Here is a 16,344-nt window from a genome sequence, read left to right as displayed (position 1 = left end):
TGGATATGCACATACTCCCTCCTTTCCGGTTTATAAGGCTCAATTCAAAAATCTCACCAACCAAGGTAGATGGTGAGTGGTGGAATACTTTTTGTAGTTTGCAAAAGCACCCAATTAATGCTCTTGTTTTCCTCAAAAAAGTATGTTTATCAATGCATTAATTACAATGCATGCATGCATAAATTACATGCATTGATCAATTTTCTCTTAATACTTGCATGCAATGATTTAATGCACCTTAGAATCTAAAATGTGATGAGAAACAACCAAATTGAGCCTTATAAAATGGAAAAACTAAAATTTTGAGATAAGCCCTATAAACCGGAAAGGAGGGAGTAGTAAAGGAAATACACGTTCATTAATGAGTTCATGCATAACTAAAAGAGGAACATGCCCTTGAGACCACAAATTAAAATGGTATTATGAATATATTGGGAGCGCCCTTAGACTAGCCACAGTGGGAGTAACTTCAGGAGTAACATTGAGTCCAACTTAGCAAATTTGCTTATGTGGTAATGAATTAATAAGGAGAGAGGTAGTAGTAGTAACTTAGCTAGTTACTGTAACATCACATGTCCCAATGCAATATGAGTCTATAACATAATAAATGAAGCTCTGCATGTTACCACACTTATTTTACTACCCACTATGAAGGTAGTAAATAGTCTAGGGATATGTGTATGTTACTAGTGTATGTTACTTTCCATTGTGGCTAGTCTTAGGATGGCCATAGTGGTAGTATCTTAGCCGGTATCATGCACTCGGAATAGCAAACACGTTGCTGTTGCTGCTACTTTGTGTTATGCATGGCAATAAATAAGATCATCTATAATACTACTCTATGAGGGCACTGGCTGGGTGCGAGTCGACTGAATTCCTAATTTGGGTCAGTCGACTGCTCTCCACCCTCGACATCTGACTAACGGCTGCCAGGTATCTCCAACCTCCTGATGAATCTTCTTCCAACCGCCCCATAGACCACCGGCCGAACCGTCGGCCACCACCGCCCCGGCCTCCCCAGAAACTCCACCCACCGCCGTGCTGCAGCCGCCCCAGCCATCTCTCTAGGCCCGGCCTTGCCGGTTTTTTCTCCGGCAAACCTTCACCGCCGCCCGCTGCCCCTCCCCCCCCCCCCCCCACACACACAACCGTCGTGCTTCCTCCCCCACCCCCACCCTAAGATAGATGGTGGGGTAGCCTGCCCAGCGAGGTTCTTCCTCCCCTCCGACAAGTTATTCCTCCCACTCCGGTTGTTTCTCTGTTCAACCGAAAATTGACTGCCACCAAATTCGAAAGTCAGGCGATTGACATGTAGCTACTGTGATGGCACTAGTGTATGATACTCCCCCTTATGAGTAGCCTTAGAGGATTGACATCATACATCAATAAAAATCCCTGATCTATTTCGTTCGCCAATCAATTTCTTTTCCATTGGGGTCACAAATTGCATCTCTATTGTTCTTTGCTTTCTTAAATGAGTTATTTTTATTATTAATCTGTAAAATTTATGGCAGGTCGGTACGATTTCACTGAATTCGATTTTTTAATTGTGGGGCTATAAATTTTATGATTCTTTTGTTGTTAATCCATTGCAACACACGGGCACTCTTGCTAGTGCAAGAAAAAAGGACATAATATGCACCGTGAGCATGCAACACGTTGAGAATCCAATATTGCATGTAAAATAACATTCAATACAAAATAAGAGTTCGACATGATAAGGTATACAATATTGTACTACATTTTTAAAGGAAGACATACAATATATATTTAGCAGATATTGAATAATAAGATAAAGCAGACAAGTACATATAATTCCCTGGCCGGTAATTGGCATATATTTGTGAATTAGATCTCCGACAAATCCCAATGGATGGGACCACTAGGACCCTCTTAGCTAATAATCCAGCTCTTGGCATGAAGGACTCACATGACTCATAGAGTAATTAATACTACGTGGCAGACTCTTTGTGTTTTATTTAGTGTAGTATACGTAGGAGAAGGGCATACAGGGTGTGCTCCAGGACTTCTTGGCCATGCCATACAGCAGCAGATAACGGATGTTGATCATGCCGGCCTCATCTAGAAAAACTTGTTGATCACACAACCCCACGGAACCGCAGCAGATAATGGATGTTTGTGATGAGCGTTACCAGTAGGCATCGGCAGTCGAACCGAGATTTTGTTGGATGGCCCAACCCTTCCAATTTTAAAGGAAGTAGCCATACTGGACCGTTTGCTCCAGGACTTCATGGCCATGCCATACCCGAAGACGTCCTTGAACGGCGTCGTGGGCACGCCGAACACCATAGGATTAGCAGGCGACGAGTTGGGCTGCTGGTTTATGAACTCCACGATGCTTCCCATGAGCCTCTTGCTGGTGGCCCTCAGCGGACTGTAGAGGTGGAAGCCGTGGTCCTCGCCCTCCGACTCCACCACCGTCACCTCGCGGCGCCCCGGCGTCATCCAAGGCCACGGCGCATCGTGATCGCGCATGCGGGCCGCCAGGTCAAGGCCGCGGTCCCGCAGAGTGTCCTTCCCGGCCACGGCGATGAGCACGCGGCTGCAAGCCAGCGAGACCTCCGACGCCGGAGGGTCGATCCGGGGGTCATTGTTGCCGGCCTGGCCGGCCGTGACGAACGGCCACAGCCGGTCCACCCCGTACGGCGGGAACACCGCCGTGGCACTGGCGCCCTCGCAGTCGTCCGTCCACGCGAGCTCCGAGGGCAGCCGCTTGGCTCCCCAGAAGTAAGGGTGCACCATGATCAGCCCCGCAATGTCCATCATGTCGTCATTGACTTCGTGGCTGGCGCGGACTGCCGTGTGGTAAACGATGTTGCCGCCGGCGCTGTCGCCCGCCAGGAACGTGCGCGCAGGGTCGGCGTAGCTGGCCAGCCACGGGTCGGACGAGGACGCCGCCCACTGGAGCGCGGCCCACGCGTCGTCGTAGGCCGCGGGTATGGGGAACTCCGGAGCTAGACGGTACTCCACTGACACGACGAGGGCTCCGGCGCTGCCGGCGAGGGAGGTCGCGTAGGGGTGGTACGTCCGGCCGAAAGCGCTCTCCGTGCAGAACGAGCCGCCATGGACGTAGAGGACGAGAGGAAGCCGATTCCTGCCTGCGGTCTCGGCGGCACGGGACGGGAGGAACAGGCGCACAGACACGCCGGTGGCCTTGTCGACGACGACGTCCCTCGTCGCCACCCCGCGGTTGCCGCCCTGATCCGGCAACGCCAGCACGAATGGGCTGTGCAGGAAACGCTCGATGCTGCCGTCCTTGTACTTGCGTATGAAGGGGTACATGTCCACGGAGATGTCATGTCCGTCCTTCTCATTCGCTGGAGATGTCTTGTTTGCATGCATGGCGCAGTTGAGATGTTTTACTTTGGAACTCTTGTTTTGAGTTGTGCCGCTGCATCCCGCGTCGTTGGCTGCGGAATTTATAGAGCCATTTCCGTCACACAGCTCCCAGCTTTCCACGTCCACCGCAACAAAGTGGCCACCACCTTTTCACGACCCCACCTTTCACGGATCCACCTAGCCTTCGCTACACACATCGGCAACGAAACATATTTGTTCCCTTAGGCTGGCCCTGACTCTGAAAATGATGCCCCAATTAGGAACATGAAGCAAGGTATCGTCATCATCCGGCTCGGTGAAAACAAAACTTGGGTCAGTTTTTCCATCACACGGCTAAAATTGAGCTGAAATTATCACCCAGCTAATAATTTATAGTCCGAGCGACACGTCTGGAAAGCATACTATTACCGAGGTTGTTTCTTTGCACAAAACTTGGTTCAGTCTTTCCTCTTATGTAACAAGCGAAGAAGTGAGCTTTCAAAAATATTATTAAAGAACGTGGAAGAAATTTCAAGAAGCTGGTATCGGTGTATTAAGGGTACATTTGACTATGTAAATATGTAAGTATAGATGGATAAACAGAAAATACTGTTGACAGATTAATAGCCTATCTTTCAAAATAGATGCTTTATGTCTATTGTGCATATGGTTTCTGCCAATTACCTTGTCGTAAATAAAAATTAGTACACGTTTCTACTGACTACCTTGTGAAAAATCATAATTATTTGTCAGTACACTGTGACAAAATAATTAACAACATCTTACCTCGCGGGAGCTAATAGCAAATATTAGTCTAGTTATTTATGGAGTAGTACTTCCTCCGTTTTTATTTACTCCGCATATTAGAGTTGACTGAAGTTAAACTTTGTAAAATTTGACCAAATTTATAAAAAAGAATATAAATATTTAGCATAACAAATCTATATGATGTGAAAGTACATTCAACAACGAATCTAATGGTATTGGTTTGTTATTATATATGTTAATATTTTTGTCTATAAACTTTGCCAAAGTTTGTAAAACTTGACTTTGACCAAAACTAATATGCGAAGTAAATAAAAACAGAGGGAGTACCTAGTGAATATCTTAAGGTGCTCGATTTGGGACAGAAGCGTACAAAATCTAGTTTTTTCTTTTTAACAAAAAATAGGGTGAGAGATACCAAAGGACACGCTAGGCCCCACCTATTTATATTCATTCTCTCAGCAAAAAGAAGATTAATATTCATTCATTGAGGAGAGATTAGCTATGGAACGGCGCGACACACGTGGTTGGGCGCTCTGCACTTGACCGACAGAGTCTAACGCGTGAACGCGTGACCAGCATTGACTAGCTGTGTACACACTCCGTGGGCTCACATATATGTATAAACATACACATCCGAGCAAGTACGTAGGCAGCTCACTGTGGGATTGACGATAGATATCTTGAGGCGACACACCAACGGATTGTTTGTTGAATCTTGCCGTCCGTAACGATAAATTCATACTACGAGATTCCAGTACGCGATTAAGGGCCGCTCGATTGATTGATCGTGGTAGGTGGAGGGCACAGCTTCGTTGTTTGTTCCTCCGTCGATGTGCATGCGCACGTACACTACGGTCGCTATCCTGTCCTATGCACTTAAAACAAGTCTTTCCTAAAAACTCCCTCCGTCTCCTAATATAAAAGCGGTTTTTGCATTAGCGTAGTGTCAAAAAAGGCTAATGCTCTTATATTATGAATTAAGGGAATAGTAGATATGTACATTCATTTTTTAAAGCATTTACAGTCGCATATGACAAAATATGACTCCTCACGCGGACGGGCTCGGGCGCATCCGCGGGCAACTACCGGGCACTTCTCAAATTAACACTACTGCATCCGGACGTCTCATACTAGATTCTTAAATCCGTACAAAAGCATGCAAACGTTAAAACCTACGTACTACATAGAGACTAGCTACTCCTCGTCGGAGATGTCGACAATCTCCGTGCGGCAGCATGGGCGGCAGCGGCAGCTCCCGAGCTCCGGCGCCTCTACTCCGGCCTCCTCCTCCTCTATCTTAGCGCCGAGTTCGCCGAAGAGCGCTTCGGACGCCGCCTGCTCCTGCCGGAGAAACTGCCGGTTGGCCTCCACGTAGGCCTCATCTTGGATGGCCTCCAAGATGGTCTGCTGATCCGCCATCTTCGAGGCTTGGGTGACGGCGAACTCCGCCTCCGCCATGTTGAACCCCTGTTCCGGCAGCTCTGCCTCGTCCTCCTCAAGATCCACCAACTCCATCGGCTCCGACAGCGGCTCTCCCTCGTCCCCGTCCGGCTGCTGCTCCTCGTCCTCCTCCGGCTCTGGCGAGTCCGGAGGCAGCCCGACAGCGATGCGGACGGCGCGCCTTGTCTGGATCTCCTCCACATCTACCTCTGGCACTCCGGCGTGAGCATAGCGTACGTGGTGACCAGCCGCCGGACCATGGCGATGACGTAGAGCGTGGGAGAGTAGGGGTGAGGAGGCGGACGGGCTCGGGTGGTGGCGCAAAGAGGGAGGAGGTGGATGGGCTAGGGTTGGGGACGCCGACCGACTTAAATAGCCGGATTTGGCCTTGGGCGGCGAGCGAGAGCGGCGCCACGCGTTGTTTACACCGCGGCGACGAGTTTCCGGACGAGTCCGCATGGGACCCCATCGTTAGTCCTACGTGGCGGAAATGCCTGAAAGCCCACATATCCGCCCCATATTTGAGCTAGATATGAGGGGTGCCGGCCAGCCCGGCCGTTTGATGCCCGTTTGAGGGGCTCGTATGAGTCAAAAAATTATGACCGGTCAATGACCGGGCGGCCTGCATGGATGTATGAAGCGAGTTCCGGGCACCGGGCTGTAGATACTCTTAGCCCACAAGTGTGAGAGCGGGGTACTTGCGTGGCTCCTCTGATGGTCTCACAAGTTGAATTCAAGGGGATGGCAGAGATTCTCGGAGGGTGCAGGCACACGTGGGTGGGTCCTTTGCACCTGACCCACAACGTCCAGCGCGACTGCGACTTTGAAGGAGTGTTGTCACACGTAGCACTGCCAGTCTTTGTCGTGGTTTGTGACCAGGTTGTTGGAATTTGATCTCAGATCATAACGGACCAAGAGAAAAGGGGAGCTCTTCTTCAGGTTTTGTGCTATGATTCAAGGCACACAAAAAGGCAATTTTTTGTTTGGTTCCTCTTCCCTTAGCACCAAGTATAAAAAGAAAAGGTGGTACCCCTTGGGCAATGACAAACACATACTTCCTCCGTTCCTAAATATAAGTCTTTGTACTGATTCCACCATGGACTATATACGGATGTATATAGATGCATTTTAAGTGTAGATTCACTCATTTTGTTTCGTATGTGGTCCATAGTGGAATCTCTTCAAAGACTTATATTTAGGAACGGAGGGAGTACATGAAAATGAGATAACCCCAACAAACTTCTAAAGGCCGATCCTATAAGGGAGCACAAAGGGATTAGAAGGCCATCAGCATCCCCGGCCACCCCAAGGCTGTGCCGGCGGCTGCCTGCTGCCATCTACACCGACCGGCCGCTGCCCATGCCGGCCATCTCTAGTGACGGTGGCGTTTTGGATGTCTTCTACCAATTGCTGTCTATGATTCACGCTTTCGGCCATGGGGTATTCACTCAGATGCTGTTCAGCTTCGCCAACTTTGTCATGGGCTGCATCGAGTAGGGGCTGCATCAAGAGCATGGGACTTTGGCAAGCACCTGTAAGTTCACCCGTTTACGCACATGTATTGGTGTTCAAATCCAGAGATCCAGATCCAATTTAATGTTAACCTAAAGTATTATTTCTAACACAGGTACGTCCGTGTTAATTTGTTTGTACCAAGCACTGGTTCTGTGAAGCTTTGACAATTCCAATGGGTTCTGTTGGCATTCGTAGATGCAAGTTCACATGTATGCCATGTGGCCACGTACGTACGTCCTAGCTTTGTTGCGTGGTGCACTGTCATTCGTACTGCTACCAGAACACCACTCGCTCGCTGCGTCCACCCTATGCGTTCAAATAATCATTGGACGTACCATCAATCTTTCTGCATGTGCATGTGCGCTACGGTAGCTATCCCTGTCCTATGCACAGTACGCCCAAATCTTTCTTTATTATAATTTCTTTTTCACGATAGACTTGATACATACAATTTTATTGGACCTACACAATCATTAAAGGACAACATGTTCTCCAGAGAATAGTGGCCTATTGAAAGGACATTCAGTTTGGCAAAAGTATGTACTCCATCCGTTCCAAAATATAGTGCTTCCTCTATTTTCGTGCTACAATTTTAACCATAAATTTAACCAACGAGATGACTGCGGCGGGAGCAAAAAATATACCAGTGAATTCGTATTCAAAAGAAGTTTTCAATTATATAATTTTTTTTCTCACGCCGCAGTCGGTCTCATTGGTTAAACTTTTGGTCAAAGTTGGACCTTAGGAAGCGCGGGCGCACTATATTTTGAAATGGAGGGAGTAGCTTCTTTTTTTAGGCAATCTCGGGAAACCTTTATTCAACCGCCACAATCTTTACAGGGACGAAAGGAATACCACCGGGCTGGCCTAACCAAACATGGCGGCTTGCTCCAAATGTCAAAGTATGTTTCACTAAATCGCGAGACTCGACATTTGAGCTCCTAAATTCGTGAACTATATTACATGAAATAAAAGTAGATAAGTATAGTTAACTCTCCTGGATGATTGCTCCTTATGCAACACCACTTCCGTTGTGGACTTCTTCTACCACCCCTTGCAATCTGATGCTACATGAATACAGTTCTGGTTCAGATCCTTGGCTAGAGCTAGCCCCTCTCTGATATCCAGGGCTTCTAAAGTAGCAGGGTCATCAATATTGGTGAAAATAAAAGCCGAAGCTCCCATAAAGATTCCTGCAAATGGCATCGACCGCTCCGTTCTGCCCCCTCCTGCCAACTGCTACATCCACGTTCAGCTTTGCGGGATGTTCAGGAGGTGCCAGCCAGCCAGTCGGACGAGGAGGTGCACTCCCATGGGACACCCTGTTTGGAGTGATCACTTGTAGCTCTGTGATGTACGAGGTGATGAAGTCGTGTATAGCATGTGGGGTCTTTAAAAACACCTCAATGTATTGCTTTCCTACGTGCACCCCAAATCGCCCACATGGTCACTACAAACTTGGTAAAAATCTTCCGATGGCTATTCTCCCCGCATAGCAGAGATCCAGTCCTTCGCATTCTCCTCCCGGTGTATACTCAACTGAACTAGGATAGCTTCGGAAGACAACACCCATGTACTCTGGGACACTGATCTTGGATAGCTTTCATACTCCATGTATCTTGTACGCCCCACAAGTTATAGAGCTCCCCGCATGTTGGTCCGAACTAAGCAAATCTTCCGATGACAGCGCTCCCGGCATAGCGGAAATCCAGTCCTTCGCATTCTCCTCCTGGTGTGTATATATATACTCAACTGAACTAGGATAGCTTGGGAAGACAATGCACATGTACTCCGCGACACTGATCTTGGATAGCTTTTGTACTCCATGTATCATGTACGTCCCACAAGTTACAGGCTCCGGTAGTTTCCAAGTGACGACGGTGGAGAACCTTTCCTGATGGTGTGCCTAGCCAACCGCTAAATATATACCATGAGCTTCGACGAAACCTGAAGTTTTCCATATTGACTTCTACTCCTTACTTTCTTCCCGGAGGTTTGATGATCCCTCGCGGCCCTCTAGCCAGCTCTCTCTGTTTTGCTTAGTCCGGAGTCCGGACCAATATGCGGTATGCTGATCCCACAGTAAAGTTGCCTCGAGGTTCTTCACTTCATGCCCAGAAATCCTCGATCCTCCTAGTACACAATGGGATCTTAAGTATTGCTTCAGCATCAAACGACATGAGAACTGAACGGACTAGCTGTTCCAACGCACTGGTCGGCCCAATAAGCTCGGAGACTGTTTGTGGGGGAGCTTTAATTAGAGAAGTGATAGGCCATTTGTAACTCTCCCTTGGGATTCAATTATGGGCCCAAATGTTTGTGGATTCACCAGCCTCGGGGTCCCGCCCGTCTTCACATATAGTTAAACTATTTGCACTAGGCTTCAATCATATGCCTAGACGAGATATTTACACGCGTGAGCCCTGCTCCCGTTTTTTGCAGGGACCAGGAACCCTGCTCCCGCACGTCCTTAAATACTTGCCGCCTCCTCCCATCTCCCAACGCACATAAATCATTTGATCAGCCTCTCGCCTTGTTTGCTTTGTTCTTCACAAGGTAGGTAGCTCGCTCAATACATACTACTATTATCCCTCGATCGTCCCCACTTCATCCAACTCTCGTGTTCAGCTATCTAGCAATCAGGTAGAATAGGAGTAGAAGGTAAGACCTTGTACAATGAGAGATGCTTAGAGGGGTGCTTAGAAAAATAAACCGAGATTTTTTAAAGCACCGGTGCCTATTTCTACCGGAGAGACGCTTAGTTAAGCGTCTATCCTGTATAAATAAACACCGGTGCTTAAAGAAAGTCTGGTTTATTTCTCTAAACACCTCCCCTAAGCACCTTCCATTGTACAAGGCCTAAGGGGGTTTTGGAACCTAAAGATCGATCGCTTTTCAAGGAAACTGACTCTACTTAATATTGCATGCAGGAAAGTCACCATGGCAAGCAGCAGCAGCATCCCAGCCACCACCGTCCGTGAGATCCGTGTTGCGCAGCGTGCGGGCAGGCCGGCGGCGGTGCTGGCCATCGGCACAGCGAACCCGCCCCACTGCGTGCCCCAGGACGACTACCCCGACTACCTCACCGACCTCAAACCCACCTTCGCCAAGCTATGCGGGATGACGGGCATCGGCAGGCGTTTCTTCCACCACACCGACGAACTGCTCGCTACGCACTCAGACTTGTCCCTCGACGCCTGGCTGGACGTCGTGGCTACCGCCGCCCCGGAGCTCGCCGCGTCGGCTGCGGCGAACGCCATCACTGAGTGGGGCCGTCCGGCGGGCGACATCACCCATCTCGTCGTCAGCACCAACGCGGGATCGCACGCCCCGGGCACCGATGTCCGCTTGGTCTCCCTCCTCGGCCTCCGCCATGCTGTCCTGCGCACCGTGCTCCAGCTCAACGGCTGCGCTTCCGGGTGTGCCGCCCTGCGCCTAGCCAAGGTCCTCGCCGAGAACAACCGCGGCGCGCGCGTCCTCGTGGCCTGCGTCGAGCTCACCGTCACCGCCTTCCGCGCGCCCCACGAGGCGGACACCTTCGACACCCTCATACCCCAGGGGCTCTTCGGTGACGGCGCCGGCGCCGTCATCGTGGGCGCCGACCCTGACGTCCACGAGCGCCCGCTGTTCGAGATGGTGTCTGCCTCGCAGTATGTGATACCGGACACCGAGCACATGCTCACCATGCAGCTCGGGAGCGGTGGCATCGGCGGGACCATCGCCACCGGACTGCCAAGACTGGCGGCGGGCATCGTTGAGCGGTGCCTGCTGGATGCGTTCGGCAACCACCTAGCCGTCGTCGGAGGCGTAGTCGAATGGAACAACCTCTTCTGGGCAGTGCATCCTGGCAGCAGTGCGATGCTAGACCACATCGTCGGGGCGCTCCATCTGGCCCCGGGGAAGCTGGATGCGAGCAGAACCGTGTTGAGAGAGTATGGTAACATGCTTGGCGCCACGGTTATCTTTGTGCTCGATGAGGTCAGGCGCCAAAGAGAAGATCCTGAAGGAGAGAGAGCTGCCGCTGATGAAGACTGGGGGGTGATGATGGGATTTGGACCGGGGTTCACTGTGGAGACGATGCTGCTGCACGCTGCCACCTAGGTAACCGGCCTGAAGAAAAACAAGGGGGAAAATATACATAGAGTAGCTGCCACCTAGGTAACCGGCCTGAAGAAAAACAAGGGGAAAAAAATACATAGAGTAGCATCTAGATGAGTCCTAGGCACTCCCTATTGTAGTGCATGCAATGCAACCTTTCATATTTCCATATCCACATATCACGTATATATAGTACGTGTAAGAGATGTGAACATGTTGGTGTGAGAGTGGTTAAGTCCTGTATAAGAGTGATCTACAATATATGGTTATGAATATAACTTTAGCTACTTGTAAGTTGCTTGAATTTTAAATTTGGGTGAGTCAATTTCTTGTCCGTTCATTTTTGCTCTGAAATTCGTGCTACGGTTTTTTCTTGACTGTTGTGGGCTTGTTTTTTGGAATCATCCCATATTTTATGGGGTCAATTTGCTACTGGGCCAAAGCCCATTAATTTTCTAATGTCTTTTCTGTTTTTATGTGTTTCCGTCTTTGTTTTTTGTTTTTTTGTTAGTCGGTTTTTATTTTTCTTTTGTAGAAATTCTTGGGGTGTTGGGTGAGTGTAAATGTAAACACATAAATACTATGATATATGGGCGATAATTACATTATTATATGACTATTGTTTGCACACTACAAAAAGTGCCACATTACAGCGAAGTTGTGTGTAAGTTTTCTAATCTTTTTTTTCCTTATTTTTCTTCTTTAAAGGGTAGTATTATTGTTACAAATTCATTGTTGTTTATTTCAATTTTTAGTTATTATTTTATTTCGTTTATTCTTCAAGGGTAAAGCCGATGCCACTAATTCATTTTTTCTTAGGAATTTTTTTGAAAATTTTCACTAGTATATGTTTATTCTGCGTATTCTGAAAGAGCACATTTTTGGTAAATATTGTGTGCAATTTTTTGCGCAGTTTGTTTTAATGTTTTTAGTAGATTTCTTCTTAAAGGGTAATAACAATGCCAATAATTTATTCTTACTTAGAAAACTTAATTATTTTGACTTTTTTAAGTTCTTATTTTTTTCTTCTTTAAGGGTAATACCAATGCCATTAATTCATTCCTTCTTACGAATCAATTTTTTTTATAAATTTCACGATTATATGCTTATTCTAGCATATTAAAAAAGCATAAAATTTTTTGGTAAACCATGTGCAACGAAAATCATTCTTTTTGCTTTTCTTACTTGTTAAGAGTAATGCTGATGCCACGAATTGATTCTTCCTTGGAAAGCTTCATTATTTTGATTTTGTTTTATTTTTTATTTTCATTTTCTGAATGGTAATACCAATGCCACTAGTTCATTCCTTCATAGTAAACTTCTTTATGATAAAATTCCCCAATTATATGCTTATTCTTCCACATTATAAAAAATTGCAATTTCTGCATAAATTTTGTGTAAATGTTGTCACTATTTTCTTTCCTCTTAAAAGGTAATTTCATTGCCAGTAATTCATTATTTCGTACAAAACATCATTATTTTGATGTGAAGCAGCAGAGACACCATGGATCAAGTACCAATGCCACTAATTCATTCCTTCTTTAGAAAACTTTGTTTTTTGCAAAACCTAATTCACTATTATATGTTTATTCTTGAATATTCATTATAACAAAGCGTAATTCTTGTGTAATTTGGGTGCAATTTTTTTGTTATTTTCTTTTACTTTTCATTTCATTTTATTTTATTTTTCTTTAAGGGTAATACCAATGCCACTAATTTTGTCTTGCTTAAGAAACTTAATTATTTTAATTGTGTGCGAAGTATCATGGTTTCAGATGGAAACCTTGGACTTCCACATAGAACTCAATTCTTAACATCATTTCCTGTTCAAACATTTTCTATTTCTAATACAAACCATTAAAACTACCATGCTCAAATTTGGCCACGTTTGAGTTGGTTTAGTATTTTTAAAGCATTAATTAATTTTCTGGCAATAAAAAGGGGAAAATGATCTTTGATTCAAAATAGCATACAAATGAGCTATGAGATGTTCGAAACTTGGCATGGGTTCATCATATGATCCCTATTGGGCACGGTAAAAAATTGAAAGTATTACGGGAAAAACGGATGAACTTCGTGTACAAACTATGCACTCTCCAGCGAACGGAGACAGTTGCCTTCCACATAGAACTCAAGTTTTTTACAGCATTTCCCTTTGAACTTTTTCTATATTGAATATAAACCATTGATAGCACCATGCTCACACTTGGACTATTCTGGATTAATAAACATGATTTGTTCACGCAATTTCCTTATTTACAAGATATGTGGCGGACGCCTATTTATGCCTGCCATTGATAACTTTGATATTTTTTTAAAAAAATTGGGCGTGAGTTTGGGAAATATTGCAGTGGCGAACGTGTTTCTATTCCATAGATAATTTTTTTAAACTTAGGAGTGCGGGTGAAAATTACTGCCCGCCATTGCTGAGCATTTAGCAGTGACATGCGCTTTTTTTACCCGCCACTAAAACTTTCACAAAAAAATTGTGGTGAGTCCTAGGCTATGTCTGCCACTAATGTGGCCCCGCCTATAAGCTGTCGGTGGAAACAACACCTATGGGATCACATGAATCCCTACTACGGTTGGCGGGGCGCGGGGTTGTGAGAAGAGCAGGTTTAGAAGTCAACACAAAGATCGTTTACCCGGGTTCGGGCCGCGAGGATGCGTAATACCCTAGTCCTGCTTTGGTGTGTATTTGAGAGTGTTCTTGAGCTCTCGAACTAGCTATGGAGGCTGCCTAGTCCAAAAGAGCCGAATCCCTCTCCTGGTCGCCTCGGGCCTCCTTTTATGGAGAAAGGGGCTGCCACAGTGGCACACATGAGGTGGAAAGGCATATAGTGCACGAGCTTATCGCTCGGCATTAGGGGACAAAATGCATTAAATGCGCTACCTAGGTGTCCATTAGCTTTATCGGGGGCCGGAACGAGGCCCGTCCCGTCCGTCGCCGCTCCGCCTTGCTTCGACATGCACCCAGGCCAGCGATGCGTGTAACGCCACGTAGGCAGGCAGGCTGCTCAGGTGGCGCGGTGGTAGGGTCTTCATGAAGAGCTGCATGCCACCAAGCAGGTGCTTGCAAGGTTGGTGTAGAGGCCGCCCGTCGCCACGCAGGTGCCTGCCCAGCTGGTTGAGCTAGCAGCTGCTTGGGGACGGCGGTGGAGTCTTGGCAGGCGCGGGCCTGGTTGTGGCCCTGCTGATGCCCTCGGCACGGGGCTTTCTGGGGGCCCGGCAAGGGTCTTGCCGTGGCGTTGCAGTCGTCCCCGGCAAGGCGCTTGCCGGGGGTCTTGTGGATTCCCTCGGCTAGGATCCCGCCGAGGGTCGCCATCTCCTGATCCTCATTTGATCTCAAATGTCATGATCTTGACGAAGATCTGCATGCCACCACAGAGGCGCCTCCCGAGCCTTGGTTCCAGTGTAGTTGTTGGCGGTGTTGGAACTCCTGGGCTCATGGGTGGCTCGCTCTGTTGGTGTTGGGTGAGTTGCCCCGGCAAGGCTCTTGCCGGGGCCGCGGAGGCCGCCCCGGCAAGTGTCTTGCCGGGGGAGTCCACCTCCACTAGTAGAAAAAGGGGCTTTTACCCCGGTTGGTAAGGGCCTTTTGTCCCGGTTTTTGAACCGGGAATAAAGGGTCGTTACTAAAGCCCTAACCCTTTAGTCCCGGTTCTTACACGCACCGGGACAGAAGGTCCTCCACATGGCCGCTGCTACCAGCCCAGGCAAGGGGGCCTTTGGTCCCGGTTGGTGACACCAACGGGGACCAATAGGCAGGGCCTTTTGTCCCGGTTGGTGTCACCAACCGGGACAAATAGGCATCCACGCGTCAGCATTTCAGGGGCTGCGGTTTTTGTTTTTTTTTTGAAAGGGGGGGTGGTTGGGGGGTTTTGGGGGGTTAATTTAGGTGTTTCATATATTGTGTTAGCTAGCTAATTAATAGAGAGAAGTGTCCTCTCTTATGTCCGTGCTTGGTCGACGCTACGTACTATATACGTATGGAGAGGACTAGACACGCTAGCTAGTAAGCAAATGAAGGAAACAGAAGATCGTCATGAACATATGCATACAGAGAGAAGTGATATCGACCACCTCTCCTTCTCTGAGAGATTGGTCGAACAACAAGTTCTCGTATATCTATCTGACACTACGGCTACATATATACAATAATTATCTCTTACAATATAATCTCCTAATTAAATTGTAAGAACACAGGGTCCACATAGTATTCTCTATTTTCAGCGATCACGTGGTCAAGGAAGAATGCCGCCGATTCCTCTTGAATTGCTCGCATACGATCTGGTGCTAGGAGTTCATCCCGCATCTGAAAGATCTAATTTGAAGAAGGGGGTCAATACATATATATATATATATATATATATATATATATATATATATATATATATATATATATATATATATATATATATATATATATATATATATGAATAAATGAAACTCGACACAAATGATGGTAATAAAATAAAATTGTGAATATTATTGCTTACGCACTTCATATTGTTCGTCAGAGTAGCCCCGCTCACAGGTCGTGTGGCGGATAGACTCGCAAACGTAGTATCCACAGAAATCATTCCCTTGTTCCTGCCACAACCACTTTACAAGAAATAGAGGTCAGTCTAACTGATAAGCAAGCATGCTAAATGCTATTGATGAAACTAGCGCTTGAATCACTAGGAGATGTCTGGAACATGCTACTATAGTACTTACTTTCGGGTGTCTAAATTGCAGCTTCTTCGGCAGTCCCGGAGCTTTTGTGGTGAATTTTCTCCAAACCCTGCCAGACAAAGAAAACAATTACTTGATATCAGGAAATGAACAAAGTTGCTGATATGGTGGATAATGATCGATTTAACTTACTTCTCGAGCATTTGAGTCATGTCCGCATAGTCCTGGGGATCTTTTCGTCTCGAGTCTAAGACGGTTACTACTCCCTGCTGAAGCTTAATCTCTAGGAGAATGTAGTGGAAGCTGCGCATGCATGCATAAGTCATTAATTACATTACCATAACCTGGACTAATAAGGGAAACCGAATATGCACAAGACAGTAACACTCACTTGAAGTTGTAAGGAAAGAGTATTATATCTTTGTTTTCATTTATTACCAACGATCGTAGCAAGTTGGCCTCGGTATTTTCGGCATGATATTTAACCTCAGTTGCATCTATGAGATTTGT

The 16,344-nt window shown here is 46.9% G+C and overlaps 2 protein-coding genes across 2 annotated transcripts; one reads left to right on the top strand and one right to left on the bottom strand.

The window, feature by feature from the left end:
- Positions 1-1,805: 1,805 nt before the first annotated feature.
- Positions 1,806-3,363, bottom strand: LOC109746237 (probable carboxylesterase 5). The gene has a single exon (XM_040398043.3). It carries the CDS (start codon positions 3,361-3,363, stop codon positions 2,083-2,085), a length of 1,281 nt encoding a protein of 426 aa, XP_040253977.2. The 3' UTR covers positions 1,806-2,082.
- Positions 3,364-9,549: 6,186 nt separating this feature from the next.
- Positions 9,550-13,510, top strand: LOC109765137 (bisdemethoxycurcumin synthase-like). Its single transcript, XM_073505184.1, has 2 exons — positions 9,550-9,618; positions 9,993-13,510. The coding sequence occupies exon 2, from the start codon at positions 10,003-10,005 to the stop codon at positions 11,161-11,163; it is 1,161 nt and encodes a 386-aa protein (XP_073361285.1). The 5' UTR covers positions 9,550-9,618; positions 9,993-10,002; the 3' UTR covers positions 11,164-13,510.
- Positions 13,511-16,344: the final 2,834 nt, after the last annotated feature.

This window comes from Aegilops tauschii, chromosome 7 (assembly GCF_002575655.3).
Source record: "Aegilops tauschii subsp. strangulata cultivar AL8/78 chromosome 7, Aet v6.0, whole genome shotgun sequence".
Taxonomy (NCBI): Eukaryota; Viridiplantae; Streptophyta; class Magnoliopsida; order Poales; family Poaceae; genus Aegilops; species Aegilops tauschii.
Note: the sequence above shows the minus strand (reverse complement) of the source record. Positions and strands in the feature narration are given on the sequence as shown.